This window comes from Schistocerca gregaria, chromosome 3, assembly GCF_023897955.1.
Source record: "Schistocerca gregaria isolate iqSchGreg1 chromosome 3, iqSchGreg1.2, whole genome shotgun sequence".
In the NCBI taxonomy this organism is placed as follows: domain Eukaryota; kingdom Metazoa; phylum Arthropoda; class Insecta; order Orthoptera; family Acrididae; genus Schistocerca; species Schistocerca gregaria.
In genome coordinates, this window is record NC_064922.1 from 113,821,800 (window position 1) to 113,848,535 (window position 26,736).

General features: G+C 43.5%; 1 protein-coding gene across 1 annotated transcript in view; it reads right to left on the reverse strand.

Moving 5' to 3' along the window:
• Nucleotides 1-25,670, reverse strand: part of LOC126354978 (arylsulfatase I-like) — a 111,670-nt gene extending 86,000 nt beyond the window's left edge. Inside the window, exon 1 of the mRNA XM_050005062.1 lies at nucleotides 25,559-25,670. Within this exon, the coding sequence (XP_049861019.1) occupies nucleotides 25,559-25,660 (102 nt within the window). The 5' untranslated portion in view covers nucleotides 25,661-25,670. The remainder of the gene's footprint in view (nucleotides 1-25,558) is intronic.
• Between the last annotated feature and the right edge of the window lie 1,066 nt (nucleotides 25,671-26,736).

The window sequence follows — 26,736 nt, forward strand, 5'->3', positions numbered from 1 at the left end:
AGAATAACAATAACAGCAAGCGCTACATGCGAACACTGCGACAGCTAGACGAAACCACAACAGTGCACTACAGCCACACTCGTAAACACGGTCGTCATCGTAAACATGTCCCTGCAGATGCTGCTCGCCGACCGTGGCCCTTGTTTGTTACAACACGCAACTGAACGTCGGAGATTTCAAGCGTCAACTTTAGGCTGCAATATCTCCGGATGTAATTAACATTTTACAATGCAACAAACGGCAGTGATTACGTATTTGCTTATATGCTCAGATTTGCTAATAAACTAACGAGGTTCCATTTAAAAAAACGTAGGTTTGTGTTAAAAAACATACTACAGTGCATTTTTCTATGGTTTGTATTAAACAATTACACTAGCCCCTCTCCTCACTTTCGGTCTGTGAAATCGGTTCTTCAGTATTTGATGTAGTTTACGATATATATCCAGCGGTAACGTTAGGTGACTCACCCTGAATATCTCATGTACAGGGTGGCCAAATGAAAATGGTCCGGACGAGAGGATATAGCTGGACGTAAATGTGTGTATATAATCACATTCCTCCACATGATCAATGCGGGTTCGGAGCATAGTGTGCGCTGTGTCAGTGTGAGTGAAGGAGTGCAAAGGAGAAGATGCTACTAACAATGGAGCATCAGGCATTCCTTATGGAAAGTTATGTGAAAACAAAATCAGTCGTTTGTTTAACGGTGACAAAGTGACGGTAAAGAGAGAGTGCCATGCAACGCTTAGTCCGAAAATGGCGTCACACTGGCTCTGTTTTGAACAAGTCAAACAAACAGCCTGAAATGTCTCAAGAATGACATTTTCATTCAGCAGCAGTGTGTGCGTTGATATGACACTTCCTGGTAGATTATAACTGTATGCCGGACTGAGAATCGAACTCAGTACCTTTGCGTTTCACAGCCAAGTGCTGTACCGCTTTTTTTCCTTTTTTATCCATCTTTTTTTCTTTTTTCTTTACCACCTTTTTTCTTTTTTCGTTTTTTTTCTGTTTTTTTTTCTTTTTGTTTTTTTGTTCGTTTTGAAAAGCCTTTAATAAAATGGAACTAAAAAAACTAAGTGCCACCGACACTTTTCATCCTACGACAAAAAAATCTGGTCCACTTCAGGCGTTGGCTCCTGAGTAAACCTACGCCAGAGAGCTGCCTATATACCAAGGGAAAAATGGTAAGTCAAGGTTAGCGCTATCCTTACAAACAAAACAAAATCTTCCTTTTTCTGAATTTTATTTTTATTTTTATTGCTGTTATGTTTTTTTTAGTTTTGTTGTGTAATTGATCAGAGGCCTTCTGCGCCCCGCTGATAATATGTTGAGTCACGTCTTCTCGAAATTGATGTGTTCTGTTCAATTGTTCAGAAATGTTCATTGGTTCAAAAAGGAAACCTTCTTCTCTCTTGGCTTAACACATTCCAGCTGCGAGGCGGGTCGTGGAAAGCACTCCCAAGGAAGTTCGAGAAAAATTGTCTGTATTTTGGGTGACGGACAACGACATAATGACGGTCATTGAGGTATGTCCAAAAATCGAGTACAGAGTCTACAGTTTGTCCAAATATGTAGCGAATGGCATGTCCACGAATCCAATTCACAGCATTGGTCTTTGTCCGAGGAAAATATTCACGTTCCAGAAATAATAATGAAAGGGGTGTAATCCGATCCGGAATGTCCGGCGTTAGAAAAGCGACAATACGACGAATCAAGTGCCAAACTTCCGCCGCCGGTCCGCAAACAAACCGATGCTCGTCTGGCACTCCACACGTGGAACAGAGAGGTGATTGGGAGAGGTGGATACGATGAAGGCGAAATTGGTTGATCCCATTTACAGTTAGGTACCAGACAGATAGAACATTCGTGTCAAGGTAACGGGCGGAAACCGCGCGCCATACATGACGCTAGTCAACCTGGGGGAACTTCTGTTCAATCGGGTTAGGTGGACGACCTAATTGGAGGACATTGTATACTGCCTTTGTCTTGAGTAAAAGCTGTCTTGGTAAAGTCAGGCGTAGATAACTGAGTTCAAGAAAGAGGTATCGTATATAATGGAACTGGGCCGGAACATCCGAGATATCACTGGGGCTGACAGTGAGACCGGCGAATATGCCGACAGAAGGAGACCCGTGAGGCTCGCTGGGCAACGTGTCCATACCGTCACCTGGGAGCTGACAAATAAAGCGCGAGCTCTATCCGGTACGTGAAACAGACCTATCCCACCTCGTTCACGGGGAAGAGTAAGGGTTGCATAGTTAACTTTGAACAAAGTCATCGCTGCCAACATGCGACGTGCCATAGTAAGCGGGAAAGGTAGAACTTGTGCTACATGGGGAAATCGGGATGCGATATGTATATTGACATATCGAGCTCATTGGAGAATATCTAGGGATCGAAGGCGATGGTCCATAAGACCTGCTCTGATCATCAAAAGGAGGCGTCGGCAGTTGATGGATGCTGAATGCCGGAGATCAGATGAAAAATCTATTCCCAAACAGCGAATGGTATCAACGGTGGTGAGAGTCCCGTGCCAATGAACATAACTTGTGACTTACGTACGTTTAAAGAGCTACCAGAGGCCTCACCATAAGTCGCTATCCACGTCAAAACAGATCGAACCTCGTCGGCATTACGTAAACAGATGACTACATCGTCAGCATAGGCAGAGCAATAGAATCGGTATCGGCCTTTCGACAACTCTACCAAACGTTGTCTGAGTCCACATAGCAAGGATTCCAAGGAAAAGGCGTACAAAATCGCTGATGGCAACCTTGACGTACGGATCGACCTATTTTTATCGGAGGACTGAGTCTGGGACTGGGAAACCCATGTGTTGGAGAACGGCCGTAAGGAACGAATGGTCAACCCTTTCAAAAGCTTGACTAAAGTCCAAAGACGCAAGTGCGCCAGAGAGGCGTTGTGCCTGGGTAACGGCAATCATATCCCTGTAGTGGCATAAAGCCGTGCGGATATTACTATCCCCTCCCAAAGATGTTTGGTCTGGCGACACAACATATCGGGCAACGTTTTTAAGTCGTGCCGTCAAAAGGCGAGTGAAGATTTTCATATCACTGTTAAGGAGGGTGAGAGGCCGATAATCAATGATACTGTTGCCACCATGCGGTTTATGTACAGGAATAATAATTCCTTCCATGAAAGCGTCCGGCACAGGTACTTCCGGAGACATCAGTTCCCGACAGATGGAGGTGAAGGTGGACTCTAACAAATCACGGAAGGTGCGATAAAATTCGAGGAGAATACCGTCGGGTCCTGGGGAGCGATTGATGGTTCCTGCCCGGAACGCATCGCGGACTTCATCATCAGTCACCTCTGACACCAAGTCAATCGCCGCATCTCCCGGGATACCGCCGAAGTTGAGCTGTGAGACTTCCTCGATCAACTCTGGGGAATGTGGAATTGCGGTGTAGAGCTGCTGGTAGTGGGCGCGAAGCACATTCCCTATTACAGATTGGGTTACGTAGCGACGCCCTTCTTGGTCTTTTAGGGCGGGGATCAATTTTCGGCGTCGATGTTGGCGTTCTTGGATGATATGGTACATAAATGGATGTTTATGAGGCATGCGATCAGCAGTACGAGATCGTACTCTCGCACCTTCCAAATGCCTTCGCATGAGATTGGAGATTTGGGCCTTAGCATGGCTCATCCTTGTATGGCGCTCAGAGGAGGCTGGCATGGCGGAGCATTCTCGTAGGATCATGTAGTAAAATTCCATAGTGCTCTTCCTCCAGGTGACAACATCTTTGCCATACCGGATCAAAGTTTTCGAAGAGCAGGTTTTGCACACTGGATCCACCAGGATATGGTAGACGGATACGTGGGACGGCGTCTATTACATGTGATCCAAGTGTCTTCTATTAGAAGTCGACAGTCAGGTGAATTAAGAAGTGCCGTGTTCAGTTTCCATAAACCACGTCCGTGCCATACTGCCTGCCTTGTGAGAACAACGTCACAGAAGTAAGCCTCATGATCTGAGAAAGCAACAGGCCAGAGTTGAGCCTGTCGAATGTGTTGAATTAGGGATCGCGAGATGTAGATGCAATCCAGTCGGCTAGAGGAGTGCGCAGTGTAGTACGCAAAGCCTACAAGATCACCGTGAACATGTTTCCACGTGTCGACAAATTGTTGCGCGTCACGTCTGTTTCCAGAGCTGCTCGTGGTGAGTGACGCGGCAATTGATCCTGAGGTCACTGGGTGCAGTTGAAGTCTCCAACCGTGACCCAGTCATCGTGTGGTCCCATAAAAAGTGGTGTAACTTCATCTGCGAAGATGGCATTGCGATCACGACGGTAGCAGGAGCCTGACGGCTGATAAATATTGACGATGCGTACACCAAAGTGAGTAAGGGCCATACCTCTGGCGTTGGGGAGGTATAGGACATTTTCGGCAGGGAGACCTTCTCGTAAGATGATGGCAACACCACTACCGGTGTCCGAAGCGGGAGAAAGATGCGCCGTGAAGCCATGTGGTGGTGAAATATGGGCGACGTGTACTTCCTGAAAAACCACAATATCAATGTCCGCATCATAAATCATATCGCGGAGAAGCGCTAGTTAGTGAGGCGCACGAATGGTCGCGAGGTTAATCGTTGCGACACGATAATGCTGGTGTTGGAGTCCCACAGGCACAGGTGGGGCTGTTTCTTCAGGAGCGAGAGGTCGTCGATATTGTCGGTCCGCCGAAGAGGTTGCTATTGTGGAGAGTTAGCGGGCGAGGGCGCAACCGATGGGGGCGCCCCATCATCAGCACCGTCCACCCCAGTCCCTTCGATCTCCACGTCGTCTGCCCAGGAGACTGATAGTGTGGTAGGGTACCGGCTGTGTACATCATCCACGTGGAGAGGACTCAGCGGATAGACTCTCTTCAACGTCGACCTGTGGGGCGACGGGGCCAGTAAGGAGGGGTGTTCGTTGCCAGTGTTCGGGTCGTTCTCATCAGACTTTTGGTCATCATAGAGCGGTTTGTCGTCCATATTCGGTTCTGCATCCCCGGTATCCATCCTTGGAATGGGTTCATGTGGGGGTGTACAGCTACGTTTCTTTCTCTTTCGTGTCGACCCTTGTTTTCGAACAGGTCGTTCCGAGTCTGATTGCGGATGGCTTTCGTCTGATTCCGGACCAGTCTGAAGAAATGCAGAAGTAGGTACCACTCCCGGATCAACGTCCATCTCAGTAGCATTTTCAGTCACAGTGCTGCGATGATGCGGCAGGTCAGGAGCTGGCGTCTGTGACACCTCAGAAGGAATCTCAGTAGCGGTTGCATCTACCTGATCAGACAACGTCAACGTAGCAGGAAGACCCTGTGTAGAGGTGTTACCTTCCTGGGCAACCTTGGCATATGTGACAGGGATCTGAGTGATCACCGCTGGGGACGCTTCCTCGCCGACCGGCGTCTGGATCAGGCGGCGTCACATGCAGACGGATATGACGTGTCCTTCTTGTCCACAACCCGCACATGTTCGGGGTTGGCCGTCGTACATGACAATGGCTCGCACCCCTGCCAATTGTCAGGTATGATAGTATATGTTTTTTTAGTTTAATTTTGACCTGACGTACACCATTAAGTACATGGAAGGTCGTGAAGGTTTGCCATTTTTCCTGGACGTAACCGATTACTTTACCGTATGGTTGTAACGCAGAGACAACTACGTCCTTCGGCACTTCAAACGTAGTTCAGACACTCTAATCGTGCGTTGACCGTACTCTGCGAGTTCAAGTGTTACAGCTCCGACGTGACCATCGGAGTATTTGAACTTAAGTCCATTGGCATGGCGGCGAATAACGTCTTCACACACCTCCGTGTTTTTCATTTTAATATGAACAACACTACTCGTGATCGAGAAATGGGTTCCGAGAACGTGGGTAGGATCTAAACCAACTTCTTCACGTAGGAACGTTTCAATCTCATGTGCACGAGGTCGCGCATGTTCAGCTGGGAAGGAACCTTTAAGGGTCGCACGGCGGTAAGCGCTCGACATGTTCACGGTAGACGGACACAAGCCTTAAAGCTACGACGAGGAAGTAAACAAACCTGCAGCGGAGCACGGGGCCGGCGCGCGGGGCCGTCCGCACGCTGCCACGGCTGAGAGCCGACTGACCGCTGAGCTACCCAAGCACGACTCACGACCCATCCTCACTGCTTCAGTTCTGCCAGTACCTCGTCTCCTACCTTACAAACTGCACAGAAGCTCTTCTGCGAACCTTGCAGAACTGGCACTCCCGGAAGAAAGTATACTGCGGAGATATGGCTTAGCCACGGCCTGGGGGAAGTTTCCAGAATGAGGTTTTCAGTCTGCAGCGGTGTGTGCGCTGATATGAAACATTCTGGGAGATCAGAACTGTGTGCCTGACCGACACTCACTCCGGCACACAGTTTTAATCTGCCAAGAAGTTTCATTCTGAAATTTGCTTGAAAACTAGGGCCCCAAACAGCCAAGACATGGAAGGTGTTTACCTTCAGCATCTGCTGTATCAGATTAGCAGCCTGCTGAGTTTCTTGGTACCCTGGAACTCCGCTCTCTAGGCCCCTTTTATTTTTTCCATCATGTGTACACAGCCGGAAAAAGAAACAGCAACACACGTACCCTGATTAACTTCGTACGTCGGTCAGTTGAGTCGACGTGTTATGCTGCCATTCTTGAACAGCATTCGAGAGAGTGTTTAACATGAGGGTAACTCTCGCCCACATGCCGCAGTTGTAACCAAACATGCTCTACAGAGTATCGACATGTTGCCTTGGCTTGCTCCATCACCAGATCAGTTTCCAGTCGATCAAAAATGCGGACGACACCTTCAACTTCATTCACAAAGAGCATTAACCGTTCATCTATTGGTTAACCAAGCATGGAACTCGATCCGACAAACTAACATGTGGTACTTGTGCAACACAATGAACGCAGATTTCCATGCTTACATTTGGCATCCTAGCCGTTACACTCGTTATTAATTTAGAATTATTTCACATACACAATGGCTTATCTCAGGCTTACATTAACCAGTGTCTTGCAATTTTTATCTCTTAAATTTGTTACCTAGACAAATGTATTACCAAAATTTCATTGCTCTACATCTGTTAAATTTTGACGTTGTGATATTTTTTTGCGTTAGTGTACACTAACGTTTCCCCAGTAGCTTCACCCATGCATATATTTGACACATTCGTTGAACAGATCTCCTTCTCCTCCACTCTACTCTGATTGTCACCGTATCCTCCTACCGCCATCTATCTCCCCTCCCCACTTTTCCTGCCTTTTATCTCTTCCTTCCCCTTTTTTCTTTGTTCATTTCTTCCACCACCTCACTCGGACCATATTTTTCCTCCCTTTCGCCCTTTCTCTTTCCATCTCTGTCTCTTCCCCTTCCTTTTGAACCTCCCCACTACCCCTTTACACCTTCCATCTGCTTTATGCATCACCTCTTCCACCTTTCTCTCACTGCATTTCTTTCTACCTGTAGCTCTGCACCCGACCTTCCCCGCCTCCTCTGTCCATCTTACCCTGTCCCTAGTCATGCTCAGTGGTGCACGTAGCACCTGCAGTACAGTTGAATAAAGCACGCTGAAGGTACCTCCACCACACACCGGTTGCCTGGGACTTGAAAGTCATTTATTTGCTCCCAGTGGCCCAGAGTTGGACTGCATGGGAACCTGTAGGCAGGCATACTTGTCATATAGCATCTGGTCGCATACGTGCAAAAACCAGGTCATTGCCCTTCAGATTTGTGCCTGCCATCAAAGAAAAAGTAATATCCTCCCTGAAACATTCTGTGTGAACTTGCACTATTCGTCATTGCTCAGAAACTGGGAACAGCTGGACTAGTCAGCTACCATTCCATGTGCAGGCTGCCACTGACATCACAGTACAAATGGCTGTGTTTATGGTGCTGTGGCTAGAAACTGTAAACTGCTGATGGATGGGTTAAAATTATGTCCTGAAATGAATTATTGTTCGACACGAAATTAGAAGGTCAGCGTTGGCCGTAATATTGATGGTTTATTGATAGCAAAATCGATTTTCAATCAGATAGTGATCATCTTCAGTGCTGTTGTGTACAATTTAACTGCTTTCTAGTTATTATCAGAAACCAGTGAGTGTGATCGTTTCTTAGCTTTCGTTTCTGATAATAACTTGATACCAGTGCCTATGCGTTTAATTTGTACACCATAGCACTGAAGATGATCACCATGTGATTGAAAATCGATTTTGCTATCAATAAACCATCAGTATTACGGCCTGCACTGACCTTCCTTCTAATTTCATGTACATGGTCGCTGTGCGCACAGCACTCCATGGAGTCACCAATCAATAAACTCGACACGACTCTGGATGTGCATCATCGCCGAGCAAGGTGCTGACCTGGAGAGAAATTCCATTCGTCCAGTTTTTTGGAGAGGCACAGCAGGTGTACTCCTCACGTCATGTAGTTGGGAGTCATGTTGAGGTACTACGACTTCAGATCACAGCTGGTAGTGACTGTGGGATATCAGAAGGCAAAGAGTATGTCACAGACATACCGCACCTTCATGTGTTCCTTCAAGCAACAGTATCGTTATGCGACTTTTCAGCATCACATTGCTCGTCCACATGTGGCGTGTTTCTCCGTGAACAATCTGAGTAATGCTGAGATACGCCAGTGTCAGCAATTTCTCCAGATCCAGAACAAATGTGTGACAAGCTTGGACATCAACTCCACCTCACCTGCAATATCAAGGATATCAACCATTCACAAAAGTCGTCAGTCAGCTTGCCTGAGAAAAGCACAGAATGGTTTGAAACACCCATCCCATCCAAATCAGTTTATGGATCAAGTCCATACTCATAAGTAGATTCTTGCTAGGAAATTCTTTGTAAGTTTAACTAGATATTGAAGTCACTGAAGTAATATGACATTCCTCTTCAACTCGTGAAGTTCCATTTTGTTTCTCCTCCCTTCTAGGATGTTTCTCCTTTCGTTTGGTGTGATGTATATATTTAGTCGGTCACTGACCTCAGGACCTGGTTGGCGCCGGCCGCTGTGGCCGAGCGGTTTTAGGCGCATCAGTTTGGACCCGCGCGACTGCTACGGTCGCAGGTTCGAATCCTGCCTCGGGCATGGATGTATGTGATGTCCTTAGGTAAGTTAGGTTTAAGTAGTTCTAAGTTAAAGGGGACTGATGACCTCAGATGTTAAGTCCCATAGTGCTCAGAGCAATTTGAACCTGGTTGGCCATGGGAGTTGTGAAGCATCGTGCTGTGGGATCACAAAGGCATAATCCATGTGTCAACAAGTAATGTGTTGAAGGATGGTTCTCGAATACTGTCTCATATGATATATTAGGAGGCAGTATGTAGGAGACGTTGCTCTGTGCCCTCAGAATCCCATGAACTACTGACAGATCTCGCCTTAAGTGTTTCCACAATACTGGAAATGTTGTAGTTATCTGTAGTAAATCCTTTCGTTTTTCTTTTGTTTCCTGATTGAATCCGGAACTTTTACAGAAGATTTTGTCTAATGATTCGAGTTTTGTTCCCATATCAAGTGGGGTATCCATATATACGATCGCCATCTGTACCCAAACGGTATATAAATTTCCCAACACAACTGGTAGCATGTCATTTGAATTTTAGAAACTATGAAGCAGAATCCCTTTTTGCACATGTTTTGGTCTTCATTGTTAATTAATGGCCCTTAATGTGTAATTGTGATCCTGTATAAAGGTGTTTTTGTCTAACAGAGCACATTTCTAACTAATTGTGCACCCATATAACTGCTCTCGAGATTCCTTTTTTTCTCCTTCCCCACGAGCTTACGTATTCTCACCTGCCACAGACGGTGCCATGATTCCGTCTCATGTTAATATACTTGACTAACCACACATACTTTGAACATTGACCAAGAAATGTGGCATTGTCTTCACATTATGTGTTTTTAGTACCTAGAGGGGAGTTGTCGAACCGGAAACCTAAGAGTAAATTCAGCAACGAAGTCATGACTCTCTGCTTACCGTCTCTTAACAAATGCTCGATTAAAAGTTTCCCGTTTATTCTCAAGTTGATTTTGTTAGTTGTGAGCACAAGAAATGCTCATGATATTACGAAATACAGAAACAGCACTTACACAAGGTGGTACATTGATCGTGACCAGGCCAAATATCTCACAAAATAAGCGTCAAACGGAAAAACTACAAAGAAAGAAACTTGTCTAGCTTGAAGGGGAAGCCAGATGGCGGTATGATTGGCTAGCTAGATAGCGCTGCCATACATCAAACGGATATCAACTGCGTTTTTTTTAAAATAGGAACCCCCAATTTTTATCACATATTCGTGTAGTACGTAAAGAAATATGAATGTTTTAGTTGGACCACTTTATCGCTTTGTGATAGATGGTGCTGTAGTAGTCACAAAGATATTGCTCACAATTTTAGACGCACAGTTGGTAACAGGTAGGTTCTTTAAATTAAAATTCCGAACGTAGGTACGTTTGAACATTTTATTTCGTTTGTTCCAATGTGATACATGTACCTTCGTGAACTTATCATTTCTCAGAACGCATGCTGTTACAGCGTGATTACCTGTAAATACCACATTAATGCAATAAATGCTCAAAATGATGTCCGTCAACCTCAATGCATTTGGCAATATGTGTAATGTCATTTCTCTCAACACCGAATAGTTCGCCTTCCTTAATGTTCGCACACGCATTGACAATGCGCTGACGCATGTTGTCAGGCGTTGTCTGTGGATCACGATAGCAAATATCCTTCATACTTCCCCACAGAACGAAATCCGGGGTCGTCAGATCCGGTGAACATGCGGGGCCATGCTGCAGTGATTCGACGACCAATCCACCTGTCATGAAATATGCTATTCAATACCGCTACACCCGTACGCGAGCTACGTGCCGGACATCCATCATGTTGGAAGTACATCGCCATTCTGTCGTGCAGTGAAACATCTTGTAGTAACATCGGTAGAACATTACGAAGGAATTCAGCACACATTTCACCATTTACATAGTCATCGATAAAATCCTTCTTCCCATAATGCCGCACCATACGTTAACCCGCCGAGGTCGCTGATGTTCCACGTGTCGCAGCCATTGTGGATTTTCCGTTGCCTAATAGTGCATATTATGCCGGTTTACGTTACCGCTGTTGGTGAATGACATTTCGTCGCTAAATAGAACGCTCGCAAAAAATCTTTCATCGTCCCGTAATTTCTCTTGTGCACAGTGGCAGAACTGTACACGACGTTCAAAGTCGTCGCCACGCATTTCCTGGTGAATAGAAATATGGTACGGTTACAATCGATGCCGATGTAGAATTCTCAACACCGATATTTTAGAGATTCCCCATTCTGGCGCAATCTATCTGCATCTGATGTGTGGAGTCTGCCGCGACAGCAGCTAAAACGTCTACTTGGGCATCATCATTTGTTGCAGGTGGTGGTTGACTTTTCACATGTGAACACTTCCTGTTTCCTTAAATAACGTAACTATCAGGCAAACGGTCCGGAGACTTGGCTGATGTTGTCCAGGATACCAAGCAAGATACATAGCACACGCCCGTTGGGTATTTTGATCACAATAGCCATACATCAACATGATATCGACCTTTTCCGCAATTGATAAATTGTCCATTTTAAAATGGGTAATGTATCACGAAGCAAATACCGTCCCTACTGGCGGAATTTTACGTGATACCACGTACTTGTACGTTTGTGACTTTTACAGCGCCATCTATCACAAAGCGAAGAATGTGCCCCAACTAAAACATTTTTTTTTACGTACTACACGAATAGGTAATAAAAATGGGGGTTCCCATTTATAAAAAAGCAGTTGATATCCGTTTGTCCTATGGCAGCTTCATCTAGGGGGACAACCATAGCTAAATCTGGTTTCCCCCTTCAAGCTAGACGAGTATCGTTCTTTGTAGTTTTTTCGTTTGACGATTATTTCGTGAGATATGTGGCCCGGTCACGATCAATGGACCACCATGTATACAAGCGAGAGAAATGATTCGTGTAAGGATGGCTCCACTTACACTACACATTCGTAGCTGCACATTCTAATATTAATTTTATGGAATACGTAATCATTCTTACACATATTCATTTCCCATTATAGTAGACAGTGTCCCATTGCGCTTATATTGCGATGGCTAACTGTTGTAGTCACATAAAACAGTTATATTCGCAATTAAATGGACATATCAGGGAAAAGGCTGCTACAAATTACAAATATTGGAACCTATTGTTGAATTACTAGATGATAGTTGACTTTCAAATTTTAACGTCATTAATGACAACTGTTAGCTATTCCCATCATCAGATGCTTTTGAAACATCAAATGAAAACAGAAGAATAGAAAATGACAAAAAGCAACTATACATTTTTTTCAGATATATTGTGGCTCGTATATCGAAGAAAAATGAAGAAAGTAAAAAAGAAGATTCCGAACCCAAATGAAAGCAGGGGTGGAATGAAGTATTACGTCTATCCTAACTCTGTCCCTCAGTATTACATGTGCAGTACCGAGCCCATGAGAACAGTCTTGCGGGTAGCGCGCGTTCAGCTGAGGACGCAGTGATTACTGGCTGGGTGCTCGCATGCATACACAAACACATCAAAGTCCTGGTTGTTAGGTTATGTTAAGAAATTACAGCTGTATACTTACAGTTCCATGTCTCAAGATGAAGATGTGAATGACACCTGGACACTGAGAGATCGTTTGGAAAATTTTTTCCACTGCGCTTTGCTCATCCATTACTTTTTCATGCAAAGCATAGCATATGCGAGAATTACATTATGACCACCTACCTAATAGCCGGTACACTCACCTTATGCACGGATAACAGCGGAGACGCATCCTGCCCTGGAAGCAATGAGGCCGTGGTAGGTCGCTGGAAGGAGTCGACACCACTTCTGTACACACGACTCACCTGTTGTTGTTGTTGTGGTCTTCAGTCCTGAGACTGGTTCGATGCAGCTCTCCGTGCTACTCTATCCTGTGCAAGCTTCTTCATCTCCCAGTACTTACTGCAACCTACATCCTTCCGAATCTGCTTATTCATCTCTTGGTCTCCCTCTACGATTTTTACCCTCTTCGCTGCACTCCAATGCTAAATTTGTCATCCCTTGATGCCTGAAAACATGTGCAACCAACCGGTCCCTTCTTTTTGTCAAGTTGTGCCACAAACTCCTCTTCTCCCCAATTCTATTCAATACCTCCTCATCAGTTATGTGATCTACCCATCTAATCTTCAGCATTATTCTGTAGCACCACATTTCGGAAGCTTCTCTTCTCTTCTTGTCCAAACTATTTATCATCCATGTTTCACTTCCATACATGGCTACACTCCATACAAATACTTTCAGAAACGACTTCCTGACACATAAATCCATACTCGATGTTAACAAATTTCTCTTCTTCAGAAAGACTTTCCTTGCCGTTGCCAGTCTACATTTTATATCCTCTCTACTTCGACCATTATCACTTATTTTACTCCATAAATAGAAAAACTCCTTTACTACTTTAAGTGCCTCATTTCCCAATCTAATTCCCTCAGCATCACCCGATTTAATTTGACTACATTCCATTATCCTCCTTTTGCTTTTGTTGATGTTCATCTTATATCCTCCTTTCAAGACACTGTCCATTCCGTTCAACTGCTCTTCCAAGTCCTCACCTCACCTAATTCCTGTAAATTCCGAGGAGGGGGCGATGAGCTCTGATACCATGATAGAACACATCACACTCCACTGGGTTCAGATCTGTTGACTTTTGGGGCCAACACATCAACTGGAACTGGCCACTGTGTTCCTAGAACCATTCCATCACACTCCTTGAAGTGTAACATGGCGCATCGCCTTGCTGAAAAATGCCACTGCTGTCGAGAAACCTGATCGTCATGAAGGGATTTACGTGGCTTGCAACCAGTGCACGATACTCCTTGGCACTCATGGTGATTGCACGATCTCCACTCAACCCGTGGATGCCTACGTGAGTGTTCCCCAGACCATAATGGAGCCTGCAGCCAGCTTGTTTTAACCGTGCAATACAGGTGTCAAGGACGCTTTCTCCTGGAAGACGATGGATTCGCGCCCTCCCATCGCCATGATGAAGTTATAGGGTTTCATCAGACCATGCAACGTTCTGCCACTGGGCCAACCTTCAGTATCGATGTCTGCGTGCCATTTCACCTGTAGTTGCCGATGTAGTGTTGTTAACATTAGTACATGCATGAGTCGTCAGCTGTGGAGGCCCATTGTTAGGAGTGCTCGGTGAGCTGTGTATTCAGACGCACATGAAATAGGCCCAACGTTGAAGTCTGATGTTAGTTTCGTCACAGTTCTACACCTGTCCTGTTTTACCAGTCTGCCCAGCCTACTACCTCCGACATAAGAGGGATGGCCACCCGACCGCACCGCCTCTGGAAGTGATTTCACCTTGGTTTCGCCACGTGTTGAAGACATTCACCACAGCACTCCTCGATCACCCGACAAGTCTTCCAATTTTAGGAATGCTCGTGCCGAGCTTGCGGTCGATCACAATCTGCCGTCGGTCAAACTCAAACAGATAGCGCGCCTTCCCCATTCTACACAAGGACAGCACGCTCACTGATACTGCATGTACTGTACATGTGTCTGACTAGTAGTCATTGCTCGTCTGGTGACGCTGCTAACGCCTCGACGGGTTTATACCGATAGTAGTTCACTGGTCATGAGGTTCAGTCTATAAGGTACTATATTTGCCGGCCCCTGTGGCCGAGTGGATTTAGCTGCTTCAGTCCAGAACCGCGTGACTGCTACGATCGCAGGTTCGAATCCTGCATCGGGCATGGATGTGTGTGATGTCCTTAGGTTAGTTAGGTTTAAGTAGTTCTAGGTTCTAGGGGACTGATGACCTCAGATGTTAAGTCCCATAGTGCTCAGAACCAGTTATGAACACTTTGTCTACGGGCAGTTCCACCTCTAGTGCCGAACGAGAAGGTTATTAGTTCACCGCCTCACCACAGCTTCGAGTGCGTCTGAACAGCTTCTCCTCATTCTTGCTCCTGTCTTCGGGTGTGTCACATTGTCGACTGGTTCGTAGAGTTAGTTATTGTGTCTGTCCGTTGGTATAGGCGTACTGTCTGCTATAGGTTCGATGGGTGTTTCAAGAAAAAGAGTATTCAGCTTTAGTTTCTACAAATCCGTGCGTTCTGTGCAGCCCGGATCTCTAGAGCCTCATGAATGGCTGGTTGATAGAATTCTTTTAATATCTGATCAGGATCAAACTGCTAATTTAGCTTCTGATAACTATTTCTCTTTCGTAGGGCTTTTGGATACACTACAAGAAGGGAGGCTACTTTGTCGTTATGGTTCTTAAATATCGTGATGGTTCCATATGTATGGTGCTTCTTCCTAAAGCGGAACTGGTTTGCATCAATGTCCGAGTGTTCAGACTCCCGCCGGAAGCAAACGAAAGTTTACTTAAGGAAGTGTTGCTTCCTTATGCGTATTATACGACGCAAACGCTGGTCCACTCAACACTGGTTGCAATGTTATAGCGGAATCTGTTCACTGCAGTTGTTAATGAAAGCTAACGATCCCTCCCATCTACTGCATTCAGGTTACCACTTTACGGGCAAGTAGGGTCGTGAAACTGAGAACCTTATATCTAATTGACCGCACCGGGTATTTACATTGAAGTTCTCTTTTGAACAGCGTAGAAAACTGATAGCTGATTTGGTTACTATTGCTTACCTGGTTAGTGCCACCTCTACACCGGTGAAATAGAACGAGAGTGACGCTTACTGCTCCAGACTTTCCGCCTTTACCCTCACAGCACGGTCTTCAATTTTTAGTTGCGTACCTGGCAGTGCCCGCATCGCAACACGAGAGACATCTTACGCCGGATATTCAGGAATCGGTTACGTCAACTTATCACACACCTGAGGATGAAGTAACGTCACCGACTGATGTATCTCGTAGTGCTGAGTTCTGCATCCTGATGAGTGCGGAAACAGCAGCTGAGGTCCCCAAAGTTCCCCGAATTATTTCTTCAGCGACTGAGGTAGCTCCTACGGACCCATCCAAGAGTGGGGAAGTCGTTTAGCCTTCTAATGTTCCAGTGAGTGAACAGCAGAAAATTGAGGCTCCCCTAGAATTACCTGTTCCCTTGTAGCGACCGATGTTGTCACTCCAGTGGAAGCGGTTGGCAGCCAGGAAACTCCACCTCTCAATCCAGCTGTTTTAGTGCCTTAACCCTCACTTGTGCGTCGATCTGAATCGCAAGGATGAATCGTTTGGAGTGGGTCTCTGCGGATCGTTGTCTGTCAGTTGCTTTGGTTAATGACCAAGAACCGGCTACGACCGATACTGCCCACGCTGTATTACCTCGTGGCGTTGTCAAAAAGGCGTCCAATCACAGCGCGTCGTGGCTCAAAAACCAAGAAATATAAACATTGAAGAGGCGGAAGTGCAAGCCTGGCAACCACTGATTCGTCAATGGATTCACCAGTGGATCTAGACACCCATTTATGACGTAATTCAGTTGGTTGGCAGATCAAATTTCGTTTGTTGTTGTTAAAGTATGCAGACTTATACTTGCTTTCTTTGAATATTAATGAGGAGGAATCGGGACTGCTGCTGTAAATGTACTACACCAGCTGTGCTTACAAACTAGCGCAATAACAGTAAACACGTAAATGAATCCACGCTTGGAAGAAGTAAAACAAAATGATACGCACCCAGGGTTTAGAGCACTGTGCATAAGGAACAAAAACACGACGAAAACTAGTGTAGCCTGCAACATGACTCTCTTCACTGTGTAAATTTATCTATGATTCGTGTGCCGATGTGGTATCCCTACAAGAGGAACAATTTACTCGCATTTCTCTCTCTGGTTATTGGACTGTGTTTAATGTGGCTCCAGAATGTTCCACGGGGACTGCTTCATTTTTTAGGGAGGCCATTCCCTTTTAAGGGATTGTAGTTCATGACAATAGTAAAGGAATGGGATGTACTCCTTTCGTCTGACCTTGATTCTCCATTATGCACCGACCGGTATCGGACGATCTCTGCACCAATTTTTATAAGGGAGAGCGGGTTTATTTGTTACTGAAAGGTTCGCGGGGTATTCTGATCGGTGATGGTATTAACTGAATCTTGTGTCCTGTAGGCCAGTCTTCCAATTTTAATTTCAGGTGGAAATTGCAAGATTTAGTTCGTTTCTTGAAACTGCAAGATATAGTGGTCTGCAAATATATGACTCTCTTCGAATTTACTTATTTTACTTTTGCTTCTAGCAGTTGGCGTGTTGGATTTTATTCATCTGATAGGCCACGTGATAGGATTTTGGCTGTCGATGTCAGGCTCACGGACCACAGCGCAGGCTCTGTTACGTTAAATCACACATAAATTATATCTGTCGCCTTGGATAATGAATGTGGCGCACCTAGAGGATCCCTCTCTCGATGGGGTGATGCGGTAAGCGTGGGACCACAGTCTCCGTTTAACCCCTGATAGCCTCCAGTTTGGAATGATGGATTCAACTGGAAAAGCCAAGGTTCCGACAAACGTGACGTGGTTTTGCAGTGATAGAGAGCGGGAATTTCGGAGGACGCAAGAATTTTACTGTTCTCTCTTATGTGACGTTTATAAAAGTACTCAAAAATGTTCAAATGTGTGCGAAAACTTATGGGACTTAACTGCTAAGGTCATCAGTCCCTATGCTTACACAGAACTTAACCTAAATTATCCTAAGGACAAACACACACACCTATGCCTGAAGGAGCACTCGAACATCCGCCGGGACCAGCCACACAGTCAATGCCTGCAGCGCCTTAAACCGCTGGGGTAAACCCGCGTGGCATGAAAGTACTCATCAGGCACAAGTGAAGAGTACACACGTCACTCTTGTAAAACGCAGTTGTTACGTTAAAGCACAGTCAAATGGAAGGGTTAAGGATGTGATCCATAGCACGTTCCGTTGTTGTGGATGAACTGACTTCTCTATATCATCTGATTCGACATCAGGCTTTCAAGACGGCGATGTTATGTTGCATGCTCTATATTATGTTGCATGCTCTAGATCAGTCCTATGTTCATTACGTTCTAGATGGAAGGGACCATAATGGCCCATTCGTCTTCCACCAATATATGGCCACTGCGTACTGTTAGTGTTTGCGCCTGCTCTGATAGCGCAGCTTATTGGCCAATATGTTGAACCCCTTATTGGCTGAGTTAACCGGTCCTTGTGGTATTCTTGTCACAGCCTCTTTTCAGGTGTACTGTTACACAGTACATACCAGTTTTGTGGTTGGTCATTTTTAAATTAAAATATGGAAAACTTATTGCGGGCAACGACTGGAAATGAGAAAGGATCCTATTTCCTTTGCTGAGTGTAAAAGTGGCGTTGCAACGTAGGACTAACTCCCATTTAGTTATATACTGTTTTGAGAAGTATGTTTTAAGATTTCAAAATAGAAAAGTAGTAAAGAGCGTGTATGGAAAACGAAAAGTCGCGGGATGGGATTTCGGCCTAACTTCCAGACCACGGATTTCTCAGAATCGTTAACTAGATATTAACAAAGATATTAACTGCGAAAAAACCATGGTTAACAGAAGAAATACTTGAACTGAACGATGAAAGAAGGAAGTACAGAAATTTAGGAATACTGAATTGCAACTCACTTGGGAATGAAATAAATACGATTGTTGCCAGTCAAAACGAAATTGCGGCAGGAAACATGTGAAGAAGTCGAAAACGAAATAATCGTCAGAAAGACTGATTCAGCAGATAAAAAAGTCAAAACAACCTCGAGTGAAATTGAAAGCGATGGTGGTAACATTAAGAGCGGAATGAGATTCCACCGTTTAACACAGAGGAAAGAGAGGTTAGGTAAAAGGAATGCACTGATGACCGCTATGGGGGGATGACTTTTCTGATGAAATGACAAAAGAAGAAGCTGGAGTCCATAAGCGAGACAGAGGATTAAGTATCAGGGTTCGAATTGAACTAAATTCTGGAAAACTTGAGATCAAATGGAGTAGAAGGGTTAGATATCCTTTTATAGCATTAAGAAAAATGACAACCAAACGGCTCTTTAGTTGAAATCTATGAGACTGTCAGCTTGCCATCAGGCTTCCGGAAAGATAACACACACACAATTTCGAAGATAGAAAAGGGAAAAACTACGCACAATCAGTTTGATATCGGACAAATACAATTGACTTACAAGAATAATATACAGAAGAATGCAAAAGGAAACTATCTGTTAGATAAAGATCAATTTGACTTTAAGGCAGGTAAAAGAGCCACAGCGGCAGTTCTCACTTTGCGCTTGATAACGGAAGCAAGACTGAATAAAAATCAAGACATATTCATTGGACATGTTGATCCAGAAAACGCCTTCGTCAATGTGTAACGGTGCGAGATGAGCGAAATCAGAAAAATAGAAGTAAGCAGATATAGACATCTGATTTCCAATATACACAAGAACCAAGAAGGAATAGTATGATTGGAAGACCGAGAACGAAATGCTGGGATTAAAAGGGTCATAAAAGAGGAATGCATTCATTATTTAGTCCCAACTCTTCAATCTACAAGTCGAAGAAGCAGCGGCAGAAATAAATGAAAGTTTGAGAAGTGTGATTTAAATTCAGAGTGGAAGGATATCAGTTCAAACTGTACATCGAATAAGTAATGACAGAAATAGCAGAAATGTTCAAAAGTAGAATTAAAATTCAAGTGAAAGTATTTTAATGGGAAGATTCGCTGATGGCATCACTATCTTCAGTGAAAGTGAAGAGGAATTACAGGAACTGTTGAATGGAATGAGCAGCTTAAGGCGTACAGGATATGGGCCGAGTGTAAAACAGAAAAAGACAAAACTAATGAGAAGGGACATAATCGAGAAGAGCGAGAATCTTAACACCAGAATTGGTGATCACGAAGTGCGCGAAGTAAAGGAGTTCTCAGAATAAGATTTTCACTCTGCAGCGGAGTGTGCGCTGATATGAAACTTCCTGGGAGATTAAAACTTTGTGCTGGACCGAGACTTGTCTATATCGTGCAACAGTTACTACAGACTGATGTGATAGTCTATCTGCTATGCTGCTACAATTTTTTTCGTAGCTCTTCTTCACCTTCATAATAATCATCATCATTCTCCTCGATGTATTTACCTACTTCATCACCTTCTCTGTTTCTGATTTCACATACACATTGTTTTATTCGCTTCTAATGTCTTGCTCTTGTTCTTAGTCTTCCTAATCCTTTCGGAATAGCTACTCTTCTTAATCAATGTTTCTAGTGGTTAAGAAATTGATTAAAATTCTTTCTCTAGCACAGACTCTGCTTCAGTCTCCCTTTGTTGCGCCAGCTACAGATTCTTCCATATATTTCGTGGAGATTTATGCAAAACCTTGCAAACACAATTTAATTACTGGCTGAAATTGAGAGTAATATATTATGTCATTAAGATCTCCACTGAGATTCACTATATTTGTTGTGGATGACAGCCAAATAATGGAACACTAATTCAAGATAATATGTTCACTCAATTATTTTTGCATAAATTTATGTACCCTCAAACAGTTAAACTGTAGAATTGTGTGTAATATTTGTTATTATTACTAGCTGCATGAATTTTAATTTTTCGATATTATCGCTGTTACGCCATGAAATTTATTTTGTATTTATTAGCAGTCTTCCTCAGTGAACAATCAGATATTAATGCTCTTGCCCTCCCTCGGCGTTTTGTCTCTGTTTTTGTGGTTTCTCATACTGTCTTCACAAGGGAAAAGTGTAACGAGCTGCACGTTACATAGGTCATGTTGTTACACCAAACAAGTAGCCCCACTGTAATTGTAACAAACCGCCGACAAATCCACACTTTACATTCGATTACATAGAAGCATTACGTTGACATCGCGGTGCCGCGGATATCAATCACAACTTGAGCTATGGGGCTCAGTTTCTACTAACAGTTGCATTTGTAGTGTTTCTCTGCTGGCATTAAATATGAAGACGTACAAATTATTTACAACGGGTATTGTAGTATAAATTAGCGATTTATAGATTCATTCGATTTTTTGACGTGTTACCTCGAAAAGTGATCGTCGTACTCGAATTTGGAGGTACAAGATTATTTTCCTGACGATCGTTACCTTAATTTAGTCAAACAGAAAGCCATATATGAGTTTGTGAATAACGAATCTGTTTTACTACACGTTCGCTTATCTCCGATTTAAGAATGTAAAAATTTACTATGTGATGAAGCTATCACAGAATGTGAGTACCATAGGGCATACGACGTATGGTATTTGTTAAAGTGCAAGACACTAGGAGAGTACGGTGACCTGGAATTGGTAGCTGGTGTGTCGCTATTTTCTGACGTTTTTTAGAACTTCCGCAGCCTTTGTCTTAAAACTTATAAGCTGTTGCTCCACATGGACTGGCTTGGGATGCTTTACTGAAAACTAGTAGAGCAGATTCATCATGTAGACAGCTTAGTGTAAGAAACCGTTCCATCTCTAGTTGTCCTCAGAGAATTGATGAATAGTATCTCGATGTTAATAGCCTCAGCAGCTAGACAATGATTCCCGTCTTCTATTCTCCTTGGCTTAGCTCGGAAACTCTTGAAACTTTTCACGCGATTAATATACGAGATGATTTCAGTATTGCATGTCTTTTAGATCTTGAATATCCTAAAATTATCTACTATCTACAGTATCATGAACCATTGCACCATGAGAAAATCATACCACCAACTAGCTGCATCAGCAGCATCCCTTGTTGTTCAGGAAGTTGATTACTTTAGGTGATAAGAATAACGATGTAGTACAGTATAGGGATCTAAAACACTGCTAACATCGCAGTTTGGTATTGAAGAAGATTTACAGAGTACCGCCACTCAAACAGGAGTAACACTAGCTTCAGTGCAGCTATGGAGAATGTACGACAAAGGGTGAAAAAACTAGTGACCACCCGGGAAGTTAGATACGGAGCACCTGGATTAATAGGAATATTTAATTTAGAAAGTAGTTTTATATTTACTCATAAAGAAACTTTAGTTGGCATTGAATTAAACTAAAGTAATGTAGTGTTCGAGGAGCCGGCAGCAGTAGGAATCGCGAAAACTTATCTTGTAGACCTTCATTATGAAAATAATACAGTAAAGAAGTTTCCAGAAAAGCATGTAAAACTGTGTTACGCAGATACCGAAAGCTTGTGTCATCCTAATACTTCACGTAATTATGAGGATAGAGGATAGAAGGGTTGAGACAGAAACGGAAACAATCTTGTGTTAAGAGCTAACCACTGATGATTACCGACAATTAGTACAGAATTCGGATGTGAAACCAACTGTGTTCAGTGAAAATATTGTGTGGTGTGCACTGTTAAACGGCATACGTTTTTATAACATGAAATGCATACGGAAATGTTATTAGTGTTCGGATCACAATATGACAATTAGTCCTTGCGTATAACGTCTAATTAAAATCTCATAGAAAATCTGATGTCCGTAGCTGTAACCGCATATCGGGTCATCGGAACTTAATTCCACTTAAACGTCGAGCTGCTTCTACTTTTTCTATCGTGCGTTAGGTCTTGCTCAGCGTATTGCCGCTACATTTGGTCCTTCCATCTTTTTGCTGGTATTTCATCCATTTACATCTGATTCATACTTTTCTGTATTATTCAGGAGTCTCAGTGTATTATAGCTAGAGTTTGTCTCCTGCGCACATCAGTTTCAATTCTGCCTGAAAAGTTACACGATTCTCAAACAAGTTCCTCCTGCCCTTAGGCACGGTAGACATAAAGTGGCAGTTTCAGTTTCATAACCCGGTTTATTTAAAAGGTTAAATAAAAACCCCTGATTCAAATACAACACATAATAAAATAAATGAGAGGCAAGATGAATAATAAGCTGTATGTTTCTCAAGGGAAAGTACAAGGATAAACAGAAAAAAGAAGTACAGGTAAGATTGCAAGCTTACCAGCCTGTTCTTCCATTTCTTCTTAAATTAACCGCATTTTACGCTTCTCTGTATTATTCTATCCCTTATATATTATAGTATAATTTCCTATACCCCTAAGATTTTTTGTCTCGTTTTTGGTTTCTGTAGTGATTGCTATTTCACATCTTATCTCTTCTAGCATCTTTTGCAGTTCCTGTTCCATTGTGGCTCTCTCTCCTTAATTTTCTTTTACCGGCTCGTTATATGGGCTTCCATCCGACTTTCTCTTATGCAGCCTGCCAGTAATTTCTAATTTCGACTGGTCACCTGACGAGGGCTGTGCAGGTGTAGTTGGAAGTGGGGTTGCCACTTCACGGCCTTCCACTGTGCCTGATTCCCTTCTAAGGCTTTACTCCATAGGGAGCTTCGCTAAGCCCTTAGAGCGTCCTTCCCACCTCCGACGACTTTAATCAGTAAATTGCTAGTAACTCCCGAAATGTGGCACTCAACACAAGAGAATGAGTCTCAGGATCTTCATCTTTGTGTGCAGCCCGAACACAAATTCGTAATCAAAGTGATTCGTCATGACTGAACGCAATTCTTGTAATCGGAATACAGTAGGTAACAGTTCGACCTCTCTCTTGCGGGCGTGGCTAGAGTCAACAGACTTCTGCGTGTCTTATCTTGCCCGGCCAATCACCTGAGCTGCGGCTCGTAGCCCATCTATCAGCTGGTCTGAAGCAGTCACTTACCTGTGTCGTACAATACTTCAGGGTACGATCCAAGAGCTGCGGCGAGCGTTGTTGACATCTTTTCGTAAGAAAGATGTAGAATTTTTTGGACATGCGTATGAAGGCAGCTTAAACGATCGACTAACATCTTTGCTCACTCTTGGGCTTTTAATTTGGAATATATGTATTCACTTTACAACTAGAACTCATTCGTATTAAACAGTCTACTCTGATAAATAATACATACATTTTAAACGTGGAAATATCTTAAGTTACAACAGTGTTGTCAATACCTTTACCTATTTTTGCAAATATTAGAGACAAATTAGATGTGGAAATAACTCTGCAGTTTACGTAATAAAAGGCTCTTGTATTTCAATGGAGGTGTACGTGTGTGTGTGTGTGTGTGTGTGTGAGTGTGTATTGTGTGTGTGAGTAGAGGGAAAAAGAGAGAGAGAAATGGATATAGAAAAAGAGGAAGACAGACAGAGACATATAGAGAGGCAGAAAGGGGAGACAGGCAAAGGCAGGCAACCAGCGAGTGTGACGCCATAAGTACGGTACTAGGTACGATAGGGTGCTAAGAATCCGATACCGTGGTTTGAAAACTAAGTTAATCAGTGTATGACTGGTTTGATAAGGACTGCCACGAATTGCTCTTCTATATCTGCTCCTGGGTACGCCTTCCAATCAAGTATCTGCTTTCGGAATCTCTGCTTAGCGCTGATGTTATGTAACTGTAAGCTTCCCATAACTTGCGGCCTTTTTCATCTGCACCACCTCCTCTTCTGATTCTTGAACAGAGTATACGCTACAACTAGCTGAAATTTTTCGCCGAAGTCAATTAGTCTCCTCTCTCATTTCTAGTACCAAGCCGATATTCTCCTTCAATCCTGTCACCTACTCATTTCCATAAAACCATATTTCAGTTGCACATGAGTATCAGATTTTTCACTCTCTTCATGAACTGAATAACTCGTTCAATATCCTCATACACTTTCTCTATCTCTTCATCTTCTACTTGCTGTCTGTGTGGTTTGCTGTTCATTCTGACGGGAAAAACCCTATCACTGAATTGTTGACAGTAACTCAATCTCTGCCCCACTTTCCTCTTCATAATGAATCCTAATCCCCTTATACCATTTTCTGCTGCGGTTGGTATTATTTTACAGCCGTCTGATAAGAAATACTTGTCTTCTTTCAATGTCTGAACCCCACTATAACAAGAATGAGCCCTTGCATTTTCCTTTTTACGTTTTTGTAGCTTTCCTACCACGTTCGAACTTCTGACATTCCATGGCCCGACTTTCAGAACATTGGTTATTCAGTTTTTTTCCCATGGTCACCTCCACCTTGGCAGTCCTCTCTCTCAGATTCGAAAGGAGGACTAGTCCGGAATCTTTTTCCATCACGACACTTTTTCAATTACAGGCCACATGTCCTGTGGACACCCTTCACGTGTCTTTAATGCAGTGGTTTCCATTGCCTTCTGAATCCTCATGCCGTCAATGATTGCCGATTCTTCCTCATCTAGGAGCAGTGCCCTGAATGTCAGTGTGCTCCTCTGCCCCCTGTGGAAATACAGTTGGCTGAATGACAGTGACTTCTTGGGCCTGGAATCCTCGTCCCCATTCCTTGATGGTTTTTACTCAATATGTAAGCGGTGGAGTGGTCCTAAACCGGGACCCCTAGACAATGAGTGCGTGATGTAGATAATAATATGGTTCTCTTCTCTGACAGTAAGCAAGGAGATCTGAATGCGTTGAATGGAATGAAGGCTACTGAGAGCAGTTTATGAATTGAGAATAAACTAAATAATACGAAAATATTAAGAAGCAGCAAATGGGACATTATTATAAAACAAGTTTTTCACACTTACCATATCATCAGCGAGTATGAAAATGATGTTGGGCGGTTTTGTATCAGCAGATGTGGAAGTCGCCAGAAAGCATGCGAATGCTAGGAGTAACGCGGTGTGCATGTTTTGCGAGCGTTCCATCACAGCACAAGAACTGAAAAAAGACGTTTTTAATAAATCTAAACTGTCTGATGTCCTTTCTTTTACATTCCTTTAAATTTATTTTTGGTTTGCTGCGCGAACTACACTGTAGCATAAGAGATATTTGGACTTGATTTGTCTTTCTATTTTTTCACTTCTGAAGAACATCGTGTATACAGTAGAATGGAAGCAGCCAACCTGATCATTGCATTCCACTTGGTAAGATGTTATTTTGTCATGTGGAGGCGTACAACAAAATTTAAATGAGTATCAGTTCGGTCTCGAACTAGGAGAACATGGGAAACCACGTTGCGATACACATCTACATCTACATCTACATGACTACTCTGCAATTCACATTTAAGTGCTTGGCAGAGGATTCATCGAACCACAATCATACTATCTCTCTACTATTCCACTCCCGAACAGCGAACGGGAAAAACGAACACCTAAACCTTTCTGTTCGAGCTCTGATTTCTCTTATTTTATTTTGATGATCATTCCTACGTATGTAGGTTGGGCTCAACAAAATATTTTCGCATTCGGAAGAGAAAGTTGGTGACTGAAATTTCGTAAAAAGGTCTCGCCGCGACGAAAAACGTCTATGCTGTAATGACTTCCATCCCAACTCGTGTATCATATCTGGCACACTCTCTCCCCTATAACGTGATAATACAAAACGAGCTGCCCTTTTTTGCACCCTTTCGATGTCCTCCGTCAATCCCACCTGGTAAGGATCCCACACCGGGCAGCAATATTCTAACAGAGGACGAACGAGTGTAGCGTAAGCTGTCTCTTTAGTGGACTTGTTGCATCTTCTAAGTGTCCTGCCAATGAAACGCAACCTTTGGCTCGCCTTCCCGACAATCATATCTATGTGGTCCTTCCAACTGAAGTTGTTCGTAATTTTAACACCCAGGTACTTAGTTGAATTGACAGCCTTGAGAATTGTACTCTTTATCGAGTAATCGAATTCCAACGGATTTCTTTTGGAACTCATGTGGTTCATCTCACACTTTTCGTTATTTAGCGTCAACTGCCACCTGACACACCATACA